This window comes from Amorphotheca resinae, assembly GCF_003019875.1.
Source record: "Amorphotheca resinae ATCC 22711 unplaced genomic scaffold M430scaffold_2, whole genome shotgun sequence".
Taxonomy (NCBI): Eukaryota; Fungi; Ascomycota; class Leotiomycetes; order Helotiales; family Amorphothecaceae; genus Amorphotheca; species Amorphotheca resinae.
In genome coordinates, this window is record NW_020194472.1 from 740012 (window position 1) to 762214 (window position 22203).

The 22203-nt window shown below is 50.3% G+C and overlaps 7 protein-coding genes across 7 annotated transcripts; 2 read left to right on the forward strand and 5 right to left on the reverse strand.

Moving 5' to 3' along the window:
* Positions 1-176: 176 nt before the first annotated feature.
* On the reverse strand, positions 177-5071 carry M430DRAFT_47705 (hypothetical protein; the record flags this gene model as incomplete). The annotated part of the gene is made up of 5 exons (XM_024867948.1): positions 177-1807; positions 1861-3319; positions 3380-3522; positions 3707-4415; positions 4631-5071. The coding sequence occupies 5 exons, from the start codon at positions 5069-5071 to the stop codon at positions 177-179; spliced, it is 4383 nt and encodes a 1460-aa protein (XP_024723811.1).
* Positions 5072-7811: 2740 nt separating this feature from the next.
* M430DRAFT_133463 (glycosyltransferase family 25 protein) lies at positions 7812-8938 on the forward strand. Its single transcript, XM_024862297.1, has 4 exons — positions 7812-7855; positions 7915-8058; positions 8114-8175; positions 8229-8938. The coding sequence occupies exons 2-4, from the start codon at positions 7969-7971 to the stop codon at positions 8884-8886; spliced, it is 810 nt and encodes a 269-aa protein (XP_024723812.1). The 5' UTR covers positions 7812-7855; positions 7915-7968; the 3' UTR covers positions 8887-8938.
* Positions 8939-9614: 676 nt separating this feature from the next.
* On the reverse strand, positions 9615-11694 carry M430DRAFT_39334 (hypothetical protein). Its single transcript, XM_024867310.1, has 2 exons — positions 11209-11694; positions 9615-11154 (listed from the first exon to the last, which is right to left on the reverse strand). The coding sequence occupies exons 1-2, from the start codon at positions 11644-11646 to the stop codon at positions 10036-10038; spliced, it is 1557 nt and encodes a 518-aa protein (XP_024723813.1). The 5' UTR covers positions 11647-11694; the 3' UTR covers positions 9615-10035.
* A 1308-nt stretch (positions 11695-13002) lies between these two features.
* M430DRAFT_33004 (hypothetical protein) lies at positions 13003-13940 on the reverse strand. Its single transcript, XM_024866272.1, has one exon. It carries the CDS (start codon positions 13844-13846, stop codon positions 13103-13105), a length of 744 nt encoding a protein of 247 aa, XP_024723814.1. The 5' UTR covers positions 13847-13940; the 3' UTR covers positions 13003-13102.
* A 142-nt stretch (positions 13941-14082) lies between these two features.
* Positions 14083-15494, forward strand: M430DRAFT_133472 (hypothetical protein; the record flags this gene model as incomplete). The annotated part of the gene is made up of 3 exons (XM_024862298.1): positions 14083-14380; positions 14439-14528; positions 14725-15494. Exons 1-3 carry the CDS (start codon positions 14206-14208, stop codon positions 15492-15494), a joined length of 1035 nt encoding a protein of 344 aa, XP_024723815.1. The 5' UTR covers positions 14083-14205.
* Positions 15495-16757: 1263 nt separating this feature from the next.
* On the reverse strand, positions 16758-19126 carry M430DRAFT_39337 (hypothetical protein; the record flags this gene model as incomplete). Its single annotated transcript, XM_024867311.1, has 5 exons — positions 18919-19126; positions 18572-18862; positions 17397-18477; positions 16855-17347; positions 16758-16801 (listed from the first exon to the last, which is right to left on the reverse strand). The coding sequence occupies exons 1-5, from the start codon at positions 18921-18923 to the stop codon at positions 16758-16760; spliced, it is 1914 nt and encodes a 637-aa protein (XP_024723816.1). The 5' UTR covers positions 18924-19126.
* Positions 19127-20739: 1613 nt separating this feature from the next.
* Positions 20740-22131, reverse strand: M430DRAFT_133473 (hypothetical protein). Its single transcript, XM_024862299.1, has 4 exons — positions 21672-22131; positions 21418-21624; positions 21217-21366; positions 20740-21163 (listed from the first exon to the last, which is right to left on the reverse strand). Exons 1-4 carry the CDS (start codon positions 22047-22049, stop codon positions 20924-20926), a joined length of 975 nt encoding a protein of 324 aa, XP_024723817.1. The 5' UTR covers positions 22050-22131; the 3' UTR covers positions 20740-20923.
* Positions 22132-22203: the final 72 nt, after the last annotated feature.

The following is a 22203-nucleotide window of genomic DNA, read 5'->3' on the forward strand; positions in this document are numbered from 1 at the left end:
ATTCTCCGAGGTGCATTCATTAATTTCTATCCTATCATTTATATTATTTCGTTATTTTCAGTAATAATCATATCCTCTATTTTTGTATTCACATAGGTAAGCACCACACCACAACGCCCTGAATTGCATACTGGTGATTCGAGATGAAGATCCGCTCTACGAATATATTCCCGATCCTAGACATCGAAGTCCTCCCTCCGGATACCTCCTCTATCACACATACTCCTGAAGAGACCACCGCGTTCGTACAAGGCGTATGGAGTATCCAGCTCCGCAATGCGGCCTTGATCCATGACGCAGATGCGGTCGTAGTTGATGATGGTCTTCAGCCGGTGGGCGATGCACAGTAGTGTCTTGCCCTTGAAGCCCGTAGCGATAGTTTGCTGGATCTTATCGTCAGTCTCCATATCGACGGACGAGGTGGCCTCGTCGCAGATGATGATCTGGGAGCCGCGGACGAGGGCGCGCGCCAGGGCCATGAGTTGCCGCTGGCCCAGCGAGAAGTTGAGACCTTCATCTTCCACGATGCCGTCGAGATGGATACGTCCGGGTGATTTATCGTCCAGACTCGCGTCCGCGGAGACGAGATCGGACTGGCGAAGGGCGGACCAGAGTTCGAGATCGGTGTGCTCGTTGAAGGGGTCGAGATTGCTTCGGATAGTACCTTTGAATAGGGTGGGGTCTTGCGGGATAATCGCCAAACGAGATCGTAAATCGTGAAGACCGATGGTGCTAATATCCAGACCATCGATGGTAATTGAACCTCCTGAAAGTTCGACAAGTCGGAATAGAGTTGACATGATACTGGATTTTCCAGCGCCTGTACGGCCAACGACCCCAATTCTCTCGCCCCCTTTAACGTGCATTGACAAGCCGTTTAGCACAAGAGGTAGGTTTTCACGGTAGCGCATTTGAACATTGTTAAATATGATCTCGCCAGATTCGGGCCAAGATTTCCGCACTTCGACGGTATGAAGTGGCGCCTCCTCTTCAAGTGATGTTCCGTAGTAGTGAAGACGTTCCGTGGCGTTCATTCCATTTTCGACTTCTGCGAGTTGTCTGACAGTGAACTGGATCATTTGAACGATAGACAGGATATAGCTCAGAACCAGACCGGCAATGGATGGCGATACATCGAAACGAGAGGTAACAACCAGAATACCCGTAACAAAAACCAGGAGATTACCTATAGCATCCAAACGTGTTGATAGCCAACGTTGATTGGCAAAGGTAAGGAAGTAGGCACTGTCCATCTCATCGATTGCAGCTCGAAGATTGGCAACGAATTGATCTTTCAGCCCGTAAGCTCGGATGCTGGCTGTCCCCGATAACCCCTCGCTGAATTTAGCAAAGACGTTGGAGCGAAGAACGGACTCGAACCGTTTCATCTCTCTTGCCGATGCGCGATAATAGCCCGCCGCGAAGAGGAACAGTAGGAAGAGGGGTCCAAGGGCGATGGCGAAGTAATGGAAGTATGCGATGATCAAAGAGAAAACGGATATGATCTGTGCCATTGTCAAGAAGTACATCCTCATGGCATCTGTTAGATTATTATCCATCACATCTACGTCTCGGGAGAAGCGATTCGTAATTCGGCCAAGGGGAGTGGTGTCAAAGAATGACATGGGCGCTCGAAGTGCGCGTTTCATAGCTCGACCGAGCATCCTCTTACTTGCCCTTGTGCCGAATACCGTAAGACTAAAGGCGAAGAAGAACAGTAAGAGGGCTTGAACAGCACCAAGTGCAGCGTAGACGCCGATATAGGTACCGGTAGAGTAGCCCCAACGATTGGATGTCCACCAACTCACTTGTCCTCTGTTAGCAAGCAGATCTCGACGGTATAGAAGATAGGGGACTTACGCCAAAGACTGGTTGTAATATTGGCGCCTTGCGATAAAATGAGGAGAGCCAAGACAAAGGGCGCGACAAGAAGACTGCCAGATGCGCGGACGTAGTCGAGATAGACAGACCAGGGCACACTGTCGACAGCTCTCTCTTCAGCTTGCATCAAGGCAGGGCCCTTCTTCTGTTTCTTCTTGATGTCCTTCTTCTCCTCCTCGACCTCGTCTTCTTCGCCCTCGCCTTCCGTTTCCTGCTTCTCCTCTACGGCCGTCGTCTCCATCAACAGCTGGAAGCCGGCGTGGTCCCTCATAAGGTTCTGGAACGTATCTATGGCCTGGATCTTGCCATCTTCCATCCAAATGATTCTATCACATCGGTTGAGAACCCAAAGTTGGTGGGTCGCCAGAATTCGGCACTTGTCCTTCAGCAAGCCCATTATTGCATTATCGAAGATATGGCGACCGACGTGGGCATCGACAGCGGACAGTGGGTCGTCCATGATGATCAGGTCAGCATCGAAGTAGATAGCTCGAGCGATATTGAGTCTCTGCTTTTGCCCACCGGAGACAGTGATACCTCGCTCTCCAATTTCCGTCAGGTCGCCATTTGGTAGCATCTCGAGATCAGTCTGCAGAGCGCAAGCGTCAATGACACGCCTATACCAGTCTGCATCCATTTCCTTGCCGAAAAGAATGTTTTCTTTCACTGTCGCATTTTGGATCCACGCGTATTGCGGACAGAATGCTCTACTCGCACCCATCGTAACATTACCTCTCGTTTTGCGCATATCGCCGGCAAGTGCTGCTAGAAGAGAACTCTTTCCAGATCCAACACCGCCAATAACGGCGACCAGCTCATTCCGACCAATTGAGAAGTTCATATTGTGAAGTTTAAATGGTTTCATCTCCTCGGTCAGAGTGCTTGCGGTGTCGGTTGTACTGTCACCAGAGGAGGGATCGTCCGGAGAGGATTCAGCCGTGGCGGCTGTTTTTTGGTCTTTGAGTGCTTCTTTTTGTAATTTCTTCTCTGCCTTTATTTCGTCTTTTGTTTGTTTCTTCGCATTTGGGTTGGCCTGATCCGGATCCTGCGTTACTGTTCGCTCCCAAGTGAAGTCGGCGTTTTCTATCACAACAGCGTTTTTAGCACCCGCATCGAAGAAAGCGTCTTCCTTTTGTTCTTCGCTCAACAGGAATTCCTGAATACGGTATATGGACGACCAAGCATCGGTGACTTGGCCAATTACCAGTGGTAACAGATTGAGAGGCATCCGCAGCGAGTTAAAGAGTGCAAGAGAGGAGAAGATGTAAGCCGGCGCTAGACCGTGGTTTGTTAGTGAGTATGTGATAAATGCCAACATAGACGCGAAGATCGGTAGCGACATAGACACAGCGTTAATTGCGTTTCGAATTGCCAACAGAACCTGAATAGCGCCGATTTCGCGGCTTCGAATTTCCTCTATTCGGGCGAGAAAAGCGCTCTCCCACCCAAAAAGCTTCACAAACCTGACAGCCTGCAGAATCTCTTGGGTAAGGCTTACTCGTTGATCAGTAATTTTGTTAATTACTCGTCTTCTGGCGAAGAGGGTTTTGACTGCTTTCGTCAGGAGGGGTAATCCGACTATGAGTAATCCAAAACCTGCGAGAGCGCTGTATGTCAAGTTAATGAGAAGCAGGACCAGTGCTAGAGGAAGAGAAAGTCAGCAATTTCCTATTAAAATGCAATAACAATTGTTAAACTTGAGAAGCAGACTATGCCTTCTATGAGCTAATTGACTGGCCAGGAGAATAATGTCTTCCTGCTGAAGAAAAAGGTCTAGAATGGGAAATAATCTGTGCTTTCCACAAAAAGAGGAGGGATTCCTTACTTAAAATGCATGCTAATGGGGCAGTCCAGATCAAGTGGAACATTCCGGATGCTTGATCCACCCGATATGTATCGACGGACATCAAGTTGACGATTCTTCCATTGGCCCATCCGGTCCCGTCACCAGCAATTCCGCGTCCTGCATCCGGTACAGACTTTGGTCCACTCTTACTGGGATCCTTCTTTGCCTGGCCTTTATCCTGCTTCTCGGCCACTTCAGTTCCCTTGATCTCTCGACCCCCAGCTTTAGCCCGACCAGAGATGCTCATAGCTTTTTCGAAGATCGTCGAGATTAAGACAGCTCGTGACTGCCCACCAACAATCATCCCGCGGTAGATGAAATGGTTCGTACCCAAACTCTGACACATTTGCATGGCTGTGATTCCAAAGACTAGCCCCAGTCCTTTTCCAATCGATGGTGGAGGCTTCCCCTCGGTCTGTGCAATATAGGCGTCCTCGGCGAATTGGATCAGGTATCGAAGAGTGAACGGAGACATAACTTGGAAGATATTGGCAAAGAACTGACAGGTACCGCCAATCCAGAATTCCACCTTGAACGTCTCGTGCATCGCGAACAGTAGGGGGTATCGATCCCCTCGTGCCACCCTCTTCTTGAAAGAAGCCTGCAACTTCGCGGTCAGGACGTCCGCTGATCGATCAGGGTTCACGATCCAGATGTCATTCTGTTGAATGGGTCGTCTGTATCCGACCTAAAAACATCAGCATAATGATCTTAGAGCGCGCGGTCAAAGCTTGAGGGTTGGGGAAGCAATTGGGGGGTGTCGAAAAGGGGGAGCTGGGCGGGCAGGTTGGGAGTATTCCCAATGCCTCAGAACATTTCCACGACTTGAAAGCTACTCCTTTAAGCCGGAGCCACCGCCCCGCGAGCTGAAATTGACGGAGTGATTGAAGATAAATAACCTACATTCATTAATGGTGCTATCCACTGGAAGTAGACCAAACTCAAGAATGACGCGTTGTATTCCCTGGACACGCTGCGCGTCTCTGGCACCGGCGGTATCGCCCCCCATCTCAAAGGATTAATCTTCTCGTACCAGGCTTTCTTCACGAGAGGAGCCTCAATCTGGAAGTAGGTCCTCGACATGGCGCTGGTTGTTGTAGCAGAGCTCTTGGTATGTTGAAGTCCCTGGCGCGTATCTCCTCCATCCTGAGCCAGGTCGGACCCGACATGACTCGAGTCGGAGGGCTTGCTGCAGGCGGTGATCTCAATGCGGTCTTCCTCCTCTTTCTTGCCATCATGCTCGAGCGGTTGGTCGGGGCGCGCATTGTCGACAGCGGCAGCGGTGGCCGGGTCGGTGGGGGGAAGTTGATACTCCTTCTCTGCCTCTGGACCAGGGTCGGCCATGATTCCTGATAACTGACGAGGGAGAAGAGCAGTCCATGAAGAGAGAGAAACGGGCGGACACTGCGCAGGAAAAGACGGGGACGGGAGAAGAGAGAAGAGGATTGGACTGGGACTTATCTATCTCGATTCTAGAGGAGCGGTAACAAACAAATCTTTTCCCTTGCCTTGAAGCCTTCCCACCTTCCACTTGGTGCGTAGTTCTGCCCTTTTGCGGGCGCATTTTTGACGAGCAGGGGTGTCTGGATGGATAAAGGACCTAGAATTACGTCTACGTTTACTCCGTCGGAGCATCGGCGCTTCGCTTAGCCGATGCGGAGTTTGGCGGGGCTGGCGCCGGATTTAGTGACTAAGCACTTTTTGGCACCCTTATTGGCTGGATGTCCTAGGCCTTGGCAATTGTACCCCGGACGGCACGCTGTGAGTGGGCGGCTTTCGTAAGCAGCAATCGGGACGATGCCTTAAATAAAGGCGCCCGATACTCTGATTGTGCAACGCCCCATGCTCTATACGAAAATACTCCGTAAGGTACGTACATCTTGATTTCGGCACGGCGCTCTATATCTGGTCTAGCAAGAATCCACGGAATTAATGCTTTCCGTCTTGGAGGTCGGTTATTGAAAACTCAAGCAACAAGAACGCTTTGCTCCTCAGCCGTCGGACAACGAATCTCGCGATAAGTATCGTTTCTGCCTAATTGGGTAAGTGATGCGGGAGAAGCTAGCAAATTGCTTTAGTGCTCGATATGGTTAGGTCCTGGACTAGACACTCCCTTACCTAGGTAGGTAAGCCATCTATCAATACATAACACCACGTGACTAGGGTCCCTCCACACTTGCAAGATCGTGTCTGCTTCTACGGAGGGGGAGAGGGATTCATTGCAACATACGACGGTACAAGTGTACTGTGATCTGGCTGAGAGGGGAGCGGAGATTCTGTCGCATATCGTATCTGCTCTCACTTTTGGAGCATCCCAGGTTGCTTTGGCTCTGGGTGTGCTCTGAGTGAAATCTGGGGCGAAGCGGGGGGCTTTTTGTTGCACATCGCATCCGCTAATCTTTGGGGTGTTGAACGTTGATTTCAAGGGGCGTGGGATTGTCCATCACGTGTGAGCATGCTCGAGGAGGCTTTCATTTTGTTGCACGTCGCATCACTGCTAATCTGCAGAGCGTTGAATGCTGCTCTCAACAGCCGTGCGATTGTCAATCACGTGCGAGTACTCGAGTGGCTTTGTTGCACATCGCATCACTGCTAATCTCTAAGGTGTTGAACGTTGCTTTCAACTGCAATGCGATTGTCAATCACGTGCGAGTGTACTCGTGACTCCGGCATGTTAACCTGACATCAACGACCCTCATCTCTCAACCACGACCCCGACTCTATTTTACTCAGCAGACATACTACTCTTCTATATCCGCACAATACCACGAGCTGCTTGCCCCTTGAGTTGAACAGAATTTAGTGCTGTACAGTCGCAATCGCGGTGGGGTAAATCGTTCGATTGGCCAACCTCAAAAAGGCTGCCGGCTCATCGACTCGCCGACTCACCGACTATCACCGACTATCACCGGTCTACATGATATCGGTGCGAGGGAGCACCGAGAGAAGGATCCGTCCTTGCTTTGAAAAGAGCGGTGAGCTGGGGGCACTGAAAGAGTCTTGATTCTCTCCTGGTGTCTTGTATTTCAAGATAATTTGGTAGAGCGATCATCCCGGTCTGGCAATGGATAGATAGCTCTGTCATTAAATGCCGATTTTGTGTAGCTCACTCCCGGTTCCCGAAACTCTCCTTTATAGCTGCCGAGCACTGTTGTCTTTGATAGACTCTGAATTATCAAGAGATGGTTGAGTCTTCGTCCTTATAGCACCAGTTAGTCGAGCTGTTGCATTGCTATTATCAAATCGTGATAGGTTCGGAGGTCATGCTTGAACCGTTTCGAGCATTAGACCTCGGAGCTGCTCGTGGAGCTTTCTTCCTCTTTGCTCTTGGATCTAGATTATGACTTCTGAATCCGTCACTGAGAATAAAGATATTCTTCCGTAGGGAGAGTACAACGTTTCCAAACTTCCGATGGGACTGGTCAGCTAGCCCCGATAGAAGTATTCTATTATTTTTCAGACTCCCACGCTTTGCCTGTCGTCTTTCACCAGTGCGTATTCTTATATACAATACATTAGGGTCAACATCATCACTGTCCTAGTTCTATTCAGACCTAGATCTATTTATACTCCGTAAGACATATCCTGTCGTTGTCGCTAAGCTTTCTCGAAGCGCCCTAAGAGCGGGGAATTTGCATCATGATTACCTTACCGAGCGGGTGATCGACCCCCGCGATTGCCGGATTCGACAGTTTGTGCAACGCAGGTGGGTCTGGCTGCTGCCCTATGGACCCCGTATAGGACCCTGGAGGCTTTATCGTATAGGTACCTAGGTACCTTATCTTATGTAAGAAGCTGTACCAACTGGATAATCTCCCGATGGAATCATCGCCGGTCACTCTGCTCACTTTTCCTCGGATTCACTCGTTTCCATTCTATCCGGTCCAAGTTGGATTCGATATACACGACAACATGAGGTATTTCTCAACGCTGGGCCTGGCCGCCGCCGCCGTCACGCTGGTCATCCTCATCTCCGTCTGGCGGGGAGACGGCCACACCTCTCTGTTGCCGTGGAGGCCCCTTCATACACCATCAGCCCCCGCCGGCGTCAATTACCGCTCCGCATCCTCACGGAGGATCATAGACACAACTTCTGAGCTCGGGAGGGCGAGCAATGCCACGCTGGGGGTATGTCCAACTTTTTGCCTTGTCACCACGGTCTGACTAATCATTTATTGTGGACACAGTTCGAGAAGATCTTGGTTCTGGCCCTGAAGGAGCGATACGACAAGCGCGATGCCATGATCTTGTCCAGCTCGCTGACCGGCTTCGACGTCGACTTTGTCGACGGCATCAGGGGCGAAGACATCGCGCCCAAGGCTCTGCCTCCGGTACTCCAGCCACCGTGCCATCTCGATATATCTTCATATGGCTGATGTTCACCAGGGTATGACGCTACAAGGCGGGGCTTTGGGTTCTTGGCGTACACACATTGATGCTATCTCAAGGTGCGACATGAACATCGTGGGCATATCTTCTGCCATGCTTACCTCCGGGACAGTATTGTAGAGAGGAAGCTCTCCTCCGCACTCATCATGGAAGATGATGTCGACTGGGATATCCGCCTCCCTTTGCAGATGCCCGACTTCGCGCGAGGCGTCCGTACCCTCTCCAACATCCCTCTCGCGGCCCCTCAACACTCTCCATACGGCGACGATTGGGATGTCCTCTGGCCCGGCCACTGCGGCGAGGTTCTGCCCGAACACGATGACCGCCGATTTATCATCAGCGACGATGTAACAGTAGCTCCAAAGGAACATCAACCGTGGCTGCGTGCCTTGGCAGATTATCCCGAAGGCACGCGCCTGGTCCAGAAGGCCGGCGCGCCAATCTGCTCGTTCGCATACGCCGTGTCATTCCGCGGAGCGCAAAAGCTCCTCTTAGCCCAGGCCATAAGACCACAGGCGAACCTTGCGTGGGACAACTCTCTGGCCTACCTCTGCCGCGACGGATATCTAGATATCAAGTGCTATTCCGTCCAGCCCACGCTCTTCTTCCATCATCGACCAGCAGGCAGCGTGAGCAAGGATAGTGATATCATGTCTGGGGACCCCGAGGCGGTTCGTGAGAAGGGCGTCACGGAGAACATCGTCCTGAGTTCGAGGTTAAATCTAGAGCCGATGATAATGGGGAATGGGGAGTTTGTCATGCAGTGGTGATAAGGTGGGTAGTCGAATGAGCGTAAAGAATAATACTACATTGTGCCATGCGTTTCGAAAGCTATCTCGTCCGTCATTTATTGCCCATTGGCTCTTGACTCTCTCCACCACCAACAGATTTCTCCCTTGGAGGAAATAGCGCAGCACATTCACATATCCCAAACCAAGACAAAACCAAATCCCCAAGCCAAATCAACAAAGTGTCAAAGCCCCAATCCAATCATCAATCCCATTTCCTAGTCCCTAGCCCCTAAATGGAAAGAAGGGGCTTAAATGCTGTGATATGTAAGGTGGGAGGGTAGGTAATGAAAACATAGCAGCCGCATCAGCAGCAGCTATAAGTACATTACATTAAATTGAAACCAGATGCTTGAATTTCTTTTGTGATGAATTGATTTAGTGGTTAGATAGGTAATGGATCAGAGCAGTCCAACGCCTACGAGAGTTATGCCTGTCTATCTGTCTATCTAGAGCGATAGTCAGGGGCTTATGTGGAGGGTGTATATATACCTTAGACTGGCGGCACCACGGCGCCTTAGCTAGGTAGGTAGGAGGGGTAAAGGAGGGGGGGGAAGGGGGTTAGTTTTCTTTCTTACATGTAGAAACCAAAATGTAAATACATATATAGACCTAGCTCTCATACCTACCTTAATACCCACTAGAGAGGGGTATTCAATGAAGTAGGTAGGTATCACGTTAATACTACTATAGGTATGTATATCTTGTTTCTTTTTAGTCTTATGTTCCTGCAGAAATACCTAAGGTACTGAAATGAGGAATAAATATATACTACCTAGGAGGAATAGATAGGTAGGCAGGCAGACAGCTTTCATGGACCATAGTACCTACCTTAAGGTACCTACTAAGGGTAGGCAGGGTAGGGTAGGTAGGTAGGGTAGGTAAGGTAGGTAGATATCCTATACCCGGTCTAATACCCACACACCATATCTTCCCCGATCAATCCATCTCAGCAGTATGTATTTCATGCCGTGCCTCAGGGTTCTGATTCTCGAACTCGGAGAGATTTGGCTCTGGCTAGCGCGGTAGATGTCTCTAATACCTCGGTAGGTAGGTGGTAGGTGAACGTTTTCTTACTTTTGCGACTGGCGCGGGATTGCCCTTGCTGGACCCCCTCGCTCAACCACTCCTTCAAATCCCACCTTTCGGCGACTCCTCAGCAAATGCCTCTCTCAAGCGCTCCTTATACCTCTCCTCCTCCCTAATCTTTCTCTCAATAATGTCCGCCGTACCAATTCCCCAATACGGCGAAACGACCTGGTCGAAAATTAGCATCTCGCTGTGTTCGGCACAGAATCTTCGTTGGATATGCTCGTTGAAAACGCGGAATAAACCTTTCGGTGTGTTGAGAGCTTGAAAATACCAGAAGCTCCCCGTCTCCCAGCACTTTTTCATAATGGAGGACTGATTGGTGGAGTGTCTCTTTTGAATGGATGTTTCGAGTTGTCGCTCTTCGGCGGCGAAGGCGTCAATATATTCGCTGACGAGGTGTGAGTAAGTCTCGAGATGCTCGCCATGCTCTAACTGATCGATTCCCCTCCCAGAAAGCCAGTACGGGGGTGATTGGAGTTGGATGGGCAGGGAACAAGCCCATTCGAGGTCGATGAGAGAGGTGATGTGCCATTCAGAGTCGACAAAGATATTACTCTGATGGAGATCGGTAAGGGTGAAGACGAACGGCCCGTGACGGTACTCGCGCTGGGCAAATTGAGGAAGGGTTGCGCGCATTATCGTCAAGGCTGCGAGTTGTTGCTGCCCATCATCCTGGTCGTGGATAGAATTCGGTTGGTAGAAAATGCGATTGTCGTGACAGGCTAAGAGATCAAGGAGATAAGGTTCTACTGTTGTATAAGTGTAGTCTCTTGGTATAGCACTAGGCACGCCTTCATTCTCTAAGGATTGAAGCTGGAGGGTTAAAGGACGATTGGTCAAGGTAGTGATCCCTTGATTGTTCACAGTTAAAGATCCGATAGACCCTAAAGGAGATCGGTTTAGGGAAAGGACGATCCGAGCTAGATCGTGAAAGAGGTTAGAACGATGCGCCTTATCGTGCCGGAAAACCTCCCAGGAGTCGGAGAGCATCTCTCCCTGCGAAACACGGCTTATAATCATGTAGCCTGTCTTTAGAGTATCTCGACGATTTCGGTCGATATATCGGCACGGAACAGGGAATCGAAGCCACGAAAGCAGCGTTCGTCTTGAACCCCACTTCAACCGGGCGAGGAGGGGTGTAAGTTCTGGAGCTGTGAACTAAGAATATAGATAGTTAGCGAGGTTCAAATAGACTGACACTATTGAACATACCGACGGGCCATCAGGAAACCCAAAGCCAAATAGAAAGGGTATCGAAACGTCTGGACAGTTTTCCTGAATCCAGAGATATGAAGCCACTTCGCAACGCAGCTTCTCGTCCACATTTCCTGGACAGCTTGCTTCTCCAACTTTGTAGGGCAATGGAATGCGGACGAGCACCGAGCGCACAGCAGAGGGCGGACTGATGAAGACAGGTATGCACACATTGAAGCTACCGCATAACCACGTCTCTGAATCAGAAGCTCGACACCTCTCTACTCCGAGATGGAATGAGACCAGAGCCTCGATCTCGGCCTTGTGGGCGGTTAAGTAGCTAAAGAACTCCTGTCGTCGTCGTGGATATCCGATTAGAGAGAGGATATTGTCATCATCGCTGAGGGCTCGGTCTAACGAGATTGTGCCTCTCAAAAGAGGCAGCGTGCTTGGCATATTGAGATCAATTCTGAGGGAGAGGAAGAGGAAAGGGAAGCATCTTTGTATATGGAGGTAGCTGCGAGGCTGGTGTCTGGCCTCGAGGTTAAATGCACTACGGTGACCATCGTTCCTGGATTCCAGACCCCTGTTTCGGTCACCGTACTCGGTAGACCCCGGACCCCGCCGCCATAGATGGTTTCCGCAGAGCCATGTACGCGCTATACGGTCATCCTCGAGGCCTTATATCCCAGGTCTCAGAATACCTTGGTGAGCAAGCAGTCGTGCAGCCTCACCTCTGTAGGACCGCGGAATTCTCTTATCCCTCTGCAGCGGCGTTGATAGTAAGCTCTACCAGTTGTTGTTCTACTTGTCCTCGACTAGCATTATCACCGTCCGACAACTGCTCACTGTCTCATTTCTTTTCTTTGTTGCGCCTCTCCCTCGCAACACTTCCGGAAGACAAGACTTGCCCGCCAGCATAGAAACCTTCAGGAAAGCCAGCTGTTGGCGTTTTCAACCTATAGTAGGTTCCATGCTCTGTTGATTCAGGCGTATAGTGATAGCTCAACTTCCCGTCGTCGATTTCCCAAAGACGGTACGAAGACATTGCACTTCTTCGTTATAGGAGGTTCGGGATGCTTGATCGGTTATTGCGTATATGTTGATGCTAAACAGATAACCCTTTTCAGGTGGATTACCACCGCTATATAACTGCTCGAAACACTGACAAGGCTTTCGCTCTGTTTTGCTATGCATAGTGCAGCAACAATGACCTGCTCCTATCGTGCACAAACATGCATGCCCCATCCAGGTTCTGTCCAGCCGAAGAAGCCAGAAGCCTTAGTCAATCAGGAGCAAGTTTACCAGTGCCCCACAGCTCCCGTCAATCTGGCTCTTTAGGTAATCCGACCCGGGTTGCTTGTCTCGCGATATCAGCCCGGCTTAGAGCCTTCAGCTTGACCAACAATCCCTGTACGTGACTCGTCACGCTATCACGCTATCACATTTCCTCCCATTGCCTTGCTTGCTGCCTATGAGGGAAGCAATAGGCGTTGAATTGCAGTAAAGTAGTTCGGACAAGAGTCAAAAGATCACTTCGGGAGTAATTGCTGGCAGATGTAATACTACTTCACACAGGCAAACTACCCGAGAAGTCGCGAGTTTAATACTGCGGGGCTGGGTGTGGGGTAGATGGAGAGTAAGGCTTGAATCACTTGATTGACGGACCGCTGTAACTCTCGATGGTTGCTTCCAGTAAAAAACATTCTAATTGATCTTCAAATGTTGACAATTGCCAACTCGACCTGTGAACTACTAGATAGAGATACGGCGATTGCTGAACTGAGCATCAAAATATCGCGGTCGATGATTTGGTATACAAGTACACGGCTCTGAGGCCTAAATGGCACAGTCTATCCACACTCCGTTCCATGAAAGAGCCCCCATTGAACGCCTATCTAAGGTATGCCTCTCATGCGCCAATCTTCTTCCCGGCACCCAAAGGGCCATCTAATGGAAGCGGCCCCTTCACATCTGCACCTGGACCATCTAACAACTTCTTCGCTCTGACCTCAAACGCCTCAATCATAACGCTCGCAACCTTCGGCGCAACAGCCTTGCTCAAAGCCGCATATATCGGATTCGAAAACAGAAAATCAATCGACAGATGCACCTCCGTCTGCTCCCGCGCCGGGAGGCCCATCCTATTCGGCTGCAATTGCCCAGCCGGAGGCTTATACTGAAACGGCTTCACATGCCATCTCGTGCGTATAGATTTGAAGATATTATTCGCGACCGCTGGGGCATCAAACGTCGCTGCGTGATGCGCAAGGTCGGATTTGGGTAGATCGGTGACCGCTTCCCCGCCGAGAGCCTCAACGATGGAGCCTGGCACGCAGAATAATCGGCTGGTGAAGGTCTCCTCGAATCCGCCCCAGCCGATTTTCAGGTCTCCTTCCGCGGGCCACCGATTTCCGTTCGCGTCTGGAGCGGACCACTTCGTGACTTTGGAGTCGAGGCAGTAGGGAAGGAAGCTCGAATAGCTGTCGACATCGGCAATGATGGTGTAGAGGCTGCTGGGTTTGTATGGGAGTATTCGAGTAGCCGTCAGGGATTGTGATTCGACTCCTGGAAGTGTGATGAAGGTTCGTTGTGGAGCTTTGAATGAGCGGATGGCTGTTGGCCTAACTGTTCGAAGCAAGGCTTTTGTTGACATGACTGGCGGGCGCCCCAATTGGAGTAAAGCAAAGTAATTATACACAAGGAGTTCTCATTACAACAGAAAGAACGCAAACGATGGAGGGAACAGTTTTGGCCTCTTTTTGGAAGAATGTGAGGTCATTCAGGAACTGTTCCACTTGTGTCCGGCAGAAAAAGCCGAGCCCAAGGCGGTGAGCAGAACACTTAATGCCGACTAGGAAAAATATCTTCCACACTTTTATTCTGTCTTCTCTTTTATATTTTCTTCTCCACTTCCTCCTCCTGTCCTTGAGACATTTGCTACCCAAGTCAAGCTTTAAGTTCTTACACTTAAAAGCTGTCTTGGTCTTGGATCCTCATTCGAGGACTTTGAGGATGGGGTCGAGTGATGGAGAGATTGTCCACAACTCATCTGTAGCAACTGATCCTCCACAGGTCCCACCACATCGGTCCCACGATCCCGAAAACAACCTCAAAAGGACAGACCCATTTCAGTTTGGCTCTCGACTGCTGAGTGACGAAGACAATGTCTTCGAGTTCAATGCCTGGGGTGAGTCCAGTCCACCGCCGAATCAATGCATCTTCGATCAATGCTAACCTGATGCCAGATCATGTAGAAACTGACGATACTTACAAGGAGTATGCAGAGCTACAATACGCAAAACAACGAGAAGCTCCCGTCTCAGAATTTGACAAAAGTAAGCGCCCTTCTCTCTCTTATCAGTCGTCTACTTGCTTCCTGATGATACACAAATAAAGCATAGTTCATCTGAGGTCTACTAGCCCATGGTGAAACAAATTCGCAAACGTCTTTCGCTCCTATCTGAATTCCATTTAACCTCCTGCTTGAGAATATACATCATCAAGTCTGATTACCGTACTGACAATTCAAAGACAGATTCAACGCTGATCCTGCCAAATGGTGGAATAATTTCTACAAGAATAACACCGCAAATTTTTTCAAAGATCGTAAATGGCTCCAGCAAGAATTCCCCATCCTCTCCAACGTCACCTCAGCCTCCTCTCCTCCAACCACACTTCTTGAGGTGGGCGCCGGAGCAGGCAATACAGCGTACCCAATTCTCAAACACAATCAAAATAAACATCTCAAAATACATGCGTGCGACTTCTCCAAGAAGGCCGTCGAAGTAATACGAGAAAATGAAGCATATGATAATGGCGTGAACATACAGGCCGATGTCTGGGATGTGGCCGGAGACAGCTTGCCGCCTGGACTGGGTCCAGAGAGCGTAGATGTCGTCCTGATGATCTTCATCTTCTCGGCCCTCTCACCAAGTCAATGGAAGAAGGCCGTGAGCAATATCTATACCCTCCTCAAGCCGGGCGGCGAAGTGCTCTTCCGAGATTACGGCCGTGGCGATCTGGCACAGGTTCGGTTCAAAAAGGGCCGGTACCTGGAAGAGAATTTCTATATCCGAGGAGATGGGACGCGAGTCTATTTCTTCGAGAAGGACGAGCTCCATCGCATATGGACGGGCAAAGACCCGGAATCCTCCAGCGATGCCTCTGATGCCGAGAGCACTGGCTTTGAAGTCGTCAACCTGGCAGTGGATCGGAGGTTGCTGGTCAACAGAGCGAAGCAGCTCAAGATGTATCGATGCTGGATGCAGGGACGGTTTAGGAAACTGCCGTCCCCCGGTTAATTTAATGAATTTCTTGAACTTATTTTGCTTCCTTGTGACTACTTTTTATGTTATTTTACCTTGACCCCTGTACATTTGTTCTCTTTATTCTCGTTGAAAGGTCGTCCCCTCCAACTGACCAACTTGCATAATCCCGATATCGCCTACCCTGCCTCCTTTTCTCCAGGCTCACTCCTTATCACACAATCAATCACACAGCGACATTTCATCTCAATTCATTCGAACCCATAAGAGTGAAAACCCCTTGCTAAATTAACACCAGAACACATGCATCTCCCCAAACCATAACACGTAAAAGAAGTAGGCCATCTCATATATTTATTTCATTTTATAATAGATGACTGAGGATATCTTCATTTAAATAACAATGCGCCGATGAGTAAAAACAACCCCTTCTCCCCCCCTTCCAAAAAAAGAAAAAAAAAAAAGAGCAAGAGCAACAACACCCCTAACCGCCCCGCCAGCTCGCCGCCAAATGCATCATGCTTCATTTCATTCAAGTTCATGGCACCCCCGCGTGATAGATGAAAAATTTCGATTAGGTAGCTTGACGCCGGATCTTTCTCTCTCTCTCTCTCTCTGTCTCTCTTTCTTTTTTTTTCATGGTCTCATCGAGTCATGAGACTCCATTATTGCGTGCGATTTAAAAAGAAAAGACAACGATCAAACAATCTCAAAACGATATCCCGCAAGTTTTATCTCGGACCGAAAACAAAATGATAGGAGAATAGCAAATAGATAATGAGATTCCCGAAACGCTTCGCTCAAACAAAAATGTCAAATCAAGCCCTTATTATGAGAGGAAATTGCAACGGTCAAAAGAAATCATCCCCTAGATGGTGAGACAGACAAAACCCGTCCTTATGGACGGGAAAAAGACATGTCTCCCCTGAACAGCGAAGCCGCTGGTCACGTCACGCGTCAACAAACCGCCTGTCTGATCAACCCCGAAGGCCTATCTAACCCAAACTCGCCAAAATAAAAAGAGATCTATTCCAAGCAAGGAGACGTTCCGCAGCAGCAGGGGAAGAAGGAAATAAAATCAAAGACAATGCCGCCCATATGATTGACAACCCTATAGGAGAAAGATAGGGGTAGAGATGATGAATCTAGGCATTCTCGCATCCACGTGTGATGGTAATCGGTATCGCCGCCGAATCGATTTCGCTTTTTTTCTTGTCAGGTCTGGAGAAGTCCCTGGTTGGAGATTTTGTTTTGTCGACTTTGAGATAGGTAGGTGAGGTGCAGAATGGCGGAAGGTAATCACATGACGTGACAAGCCGCATTTTGTTCAGGTTTTTTTGGACCTGCGACCTGTTAGTGTTAATATAGTACTGAGAATCTGAAGAAGACATCATACCTTTTCCCGACGACTTAGCTGGCTTCCCTGCCATCCACCCTAACACCCCTTTCGCAGGCTCGGCTTTCTTTCGACTAGTCTTTGGTGCAGATGGAGCTACACTCACAATGACTGGGGGACCACCCGGGCCACCGCCCCCTGGTCTGGGAGGTGGTGGCCCACCTCCTGGTGGCCATGGCGGGGGAGGGCCGGGCGGGCCTCTGTTACCGTTCGCTGGAGGCGGAGCACCGGGAGGACGGGTTCGGCCGTGCTCGTGCCGACTTCGAGGACGTTCGAATGGGGGTCCCGGTGGGGGAGCGGGCGGACCTCGAGGAGGTTCAGGCATAGGCCACATATGCATAGTTATAGACCAATCCGGTTCAATCATTGTTTCCCACACCTGTGGAAGAATGATCTCTCCATTTGGGCCGATGAGATCGTAATGACCTTCCGCTACATGAGGACCAATGATATCAACGTGCAAGAAAGCTTGCTTTATCAACTCCTCCATTCCCTAAGAGGATGTTAGCTCAAATACATCTGGAACGGATAGGGTAGCTTACCTGCCAAGTCGCACACAGATGAAATGGGAAGCTGAATTTCCTGCCAACTGCATCCTTGAACTTGATTGGCTTCTTTTTGTCGTCTTTCGGAGCCAGCGCCTTTTCCACAGCTTCTTTGGCTTCCTTTTCGGCCTTAGCCACCGCCTCTTTTGCCTCCTTTTCGGCCTTCTCGACGGCCTCCTTTGATTCCCGTTCAGCCTTTTCTACCGCTTCTTTCGACTCCTTTTCAGCCTTCGCGATTGCTTCCTTTCGTTCTGCCTCGGCTTTCTCAACTGCCGCTTTTGCGTCCGCCTCGGCCTTTTCTACAGCAGCCTTAGCATCAGCTTTGGCCTTCTCTTCTGCAGCCTTCTCCTCCGCCTTTTTCCTTTCCGCCTCAATCTGCTTCCTTGCATTCTCTGCACCCAGCTTCTGAGCAGCTTTCTTCTCTTCCTCAAGTTTCTTCTCCCAAGCTGCCTTCTCCTCTGCAGCCTTTCTATCGGCTTCGGCTTTAGCTTCAGCTGCCTGTTTCGCTGCTGCTTCAGCCGCTTCCCTAGCTGCAGCTGCTGCATCCCTAGCTGCAATTTCTTTCTGGGCCTTTTCAAAGTCGAGGGCTTGACTTTTCATTTTCTCTTCGATTGCCAGCATTTTCTTCTCCATCTCTGGATCGCCCACCACGGAGGGGTCGCTAGGCGGCCATTGTGGAGGGTAGTAACCCAGGTGCTGTGGAGGCATTCCGGGTGGAGGATAGCCTGGATAGCCATATCCAGGCATTTGAGGATAAGGCATCATCTCATGGCCCGCATGAGGTGGAGGAGGCGCGCCGTATGCAGACATTGGGTGATGACCACCATTGAAATACCCAGCCCCCCCGGGACTCGGCGCAGGCTGTGGCGCAAATGGATTCGAGGAGGGATATTGATAGCCTGCTGGGGGTCCGTAATGCGTCAACGCACCAGGAGCCCCAAATGGGGGCGCGTATCCCCCAGCAGGAGGGCTGGAAAAGGCACTAGGGGCATAGCTTGGGCCTACCCTACCAGCATATGGTGGTGCTGATGGTGGTGCAGGATAGCCGCGGCCATAGCCTGGATAATCGTCTGGATCCCTACATAGCCAGCGAGTTAGCAACTGTTTAATTGGCACAAAACAAAATGAAATTCTAAAATATGCTTCGTGAGCTGCAGAATATGTTTACGTACACGCTTGATGGGGGTGGCAGTGGCGCCTGCCGGTGAACGCGCGCTGCAGATGGACGATGAGTTGACCTCTCAGTGGTTGTGTGTCGGCGACTCGGTCGACCGGACGGAGGGGCCTGTGGCCGACGGCTCGAGGTATGTGAATGCGATGCTGAATCGGACGGCTCAATATCGTCCTCGTAGACCTGGTCCCAAGAGCCCGATGAGAATTCTTCTTCGTCGGTAATCGAGTCCGATACTGATCTGGACGAACTTGTGGCAGGCGATTGTTCGTGGTCTATTCTGATCGTCATGCTGTGCGCACAATACGTTAGCGATTCTGCTCGAGTCAAGTGCAACACCCTACGTACGGCATTGGGCTCGAATTATCCAAGGAAATATCTCGATGGGAGATAACCTCGGGGAGCGGTGGTGCAGGGCGATATCGCCCAGGAATCTATAACTTCAGGATAGGTTGATGTGTGCGCCGAGTACCAGGCGCCAACGAGAGAGTAATGGGGAGGATATGGAGTACTGGGCGTGCGCAGCGAGGAGGCTGTTGGGCCGTTTCGATTGTTGTGATTTGGGTATCTAAGGTTTGTTGTGCCTGGTGTGTTGCTCCAGGTGCGGGCCGTCGCGAATCTAGAGCAGTAGTGTGATAACCAATAGGCGATTTTCGAGACCCGCGGATGCTCTAGAGTCGTCGTGCGGAGGTGATTAATGCTGATGGTTGATAGATAGCACCAGTAACACCAGTATATTTGGCTGGAGAGGATTCGGAGAGAGGAGTGGGGATGTGAGGGAGGCGTGGAGGGTTTGTGGGAGGTGATCAATGTGCGAAAGAAAGAAATTCTGGAAGGGCGGCCCCTCTGCAGTCGAATTAGCGCCAAATCCCCTCTTTGGAACTTCTCCCTTCTCGGCTTTGTTTTGATCTTGTTTTGCTCCTTTTCTGCTCTTGTCTTGCTTTGCTCTGCGCTTCGTAGTCGCCCGCTCGCCCCTGGCAGTGGCAGCAACGCCGCTTGGTCTGGGCCTCTGGCGTGGCCACGGCGGATCAAACACGGAGGTCCCAGACAAGGCTGGGCCGTCTGGATATGGAGGGGGGGTGGGAAAAGCTCACCTTGTTCTCTTTGGCGGAAATGCAGTCGAGTGGTAAGTAGTCGAAGATCCCACGCTCTCAGCTCACGCAGAGGCAAATGGGCTTTGGGATCGACAATCGATCGATAGAAATGTGGATGCGGGCAGGCGGGCGGCGAGAGAGGAGAGTTTGCGTTCCCGTAAGGGTGTAGACGGGCAGACAGTCACTTGTCCGTTTGGTGTGGTGTTTGGTTGTTCGTGATGAAGATTATGAGAGGGGACAAGCAGTGGTGTCTCGTGTTATTTTGGCGTTGAGATTTGAGGTTGATGTTGATGTTGATGTTGATGTTGCCGCTCTTTGGTTTCCGGGGGGGTTATGTCATGTATGGCCGGATTCGTTGGCTGCTGCAGGCCCAGCGCTGCGAGGGAGCGAGGAACAGAATGGATCTCTGGGCAATTGTTTTACACAATGAATCAGAATGGGGCAGAAAACCACCCCTTCGCAGAGGAATGTGAATCTCAATATAGGTCTGTTGCACTCCTTAAGCAGAGGGAGAGAGAAAGAGCCGCTTCACCTCAGTTTCCGCTTTACTTTCCTGTGATCTTGGGCCTGGCGGGATCTGCGTCTGCGCATTCTGAGTATCGCACAAGTAAAAAGAGACCTTTCAAATTGCGGGAGCCGCCGAACACTTCATTGGGATGTGATTATTGGAAGGATGAGAGTATGCAGCAGAATACGTTGGAATTCCGTCAAAGTCAGCTGGTCTATTGTGGTCGGCCTACTCTATCGTAAGGCTGTGGTCATCTAATATACAGATCTTCTGCGCCTCGAACCCGCCAGTGCGTTGTCCGAAGGTGAGACCACGATGTTCTAGCATCGTCGAAAGACTCATCGCCCATCACCGACCAGCATCTGCTAAGCCATAGCCGGCGAGCCGCTCAAACATCTACTCGGTCAAGACGTCTCCTGCAGCCCAAGCATCGAATAGTTGCTGCCCAAGAAATCCCGACTCTGCCCAATGTACAACGCCGTCCTCCTCATTGGGTCTTTGATCCCTCCTAGTGGTGCCACGAAGGGTGGGCGACCCGCCACCCCAAGTCTGTGAGGCTGTGAAGTTGACGCATGTCTGAAGGAAAGAAAAAAAAAAATTGGTAACCAGGAAACTTTACGATGAGTAATTTCCCATCTGGCATCAAGAATTGGGGTTTTGGGAGAGACCCAACCCCCGCAGAGCGGACCTGAAAATCCGAGCGATGGATCATCTATACCAGGACATGAAATGTGTGCCTTGCATACTTATTTCAGCGAATAATTGGCGCCGACTGTCGGTCTAGCAGTTCTTTCGCTGCGATAATTTCTGCTTCATCATAACCTTGCCATCCTGCTTCACCACTAGCATTGCGCCGGATAATTTCAGCAAGTTTCGAAGTGGCCGCCTCATTCAGTCGTTCTACAGTCTTGATATCTGGTGGTGGGAGTCCAGTATCCGACTTTGATTGGCGAGAAGCTTGAGGTGGGTTTGTTATGAGCCGACCGGTTGTCTGTTCTGTGTTAAGAATATATGATAGACAGAGCTCTCCACAAGGGGACCTACTAGCTTCAAGCCGTAATAACCCCGCAAGTAATCATCGCATAGTTCAATACTCCTACAAAACCTTCGCATCGACTCGGCAAGATACTTGTCCGAGCCAGAATCATTCGTACTGGCGGCCATATATAGCACTTCTCCCAGACGAGCATGTATCTATTCGGCATGTCAGCAAGCTTCCTTTCATAGTTGAATGGGACTACCAACATTCCAAGCATTAGGGGTAATCAGCAAGACTTCTTCCAAAGCAAATATACCTTGCGGGTACATGCCTTGGGAGACGTACAAATCTGCTAACTCCGCCCACGCCTCCGCATCGGTAGGAGATGCATCGAGGAATTGATTCAAAGCCGTAATTGCTTCAATGGTTTTATTCAAGGATTTTAATACCACGATGCGACGTTTCGATACAGGCTAGACATGTCAGCGTAGCTCAATCCAGCAATCAATTGGAAGCTCACCATATTTCCGGGGTCTTTGGCTAGGATAGTCTCATATTCTCCAAGCACTTGCTTCAATGCAGCATCATCCTGTGCTGTAGCTTCCTGAAATAGCCCCCTTAATGCCATCACTCTTTCGTTCTCTGCGCCAAACCGCTCTGTAAGCCGTTCAAGGCAGAGATGCGCTGATTGTTCGTCGCCAGTCCGCAGACACGAAAGCATGAGATTCTCGTAGGTTGTCCATAATTCTGGAGATTCTGCGGGAGCCCAGAGCGAGCTCAGGGAATAGGAGGTAATTGAGGAGGGCGCGTTGCGGAGCAGAGAGGGGGCGAGCTGTGACAGTTGCAGAGCGACGGATGGTGAGAGGTGAGCTGGAGGGTGAAGCAGAGAGGAGCTCATGATGGCGATTTGTGTACAGAGAGAGGACTGGAAATGTATGTCGACCAAGTAATGGTAACTCCAGATGCCAAGCTGCTGAAGCTGTCAGGCTGTCAGCTCTCGGAGAACGGAAAACGCCGCTTATTAAGGCAGGTACCTACCTAGGTACCTAGGT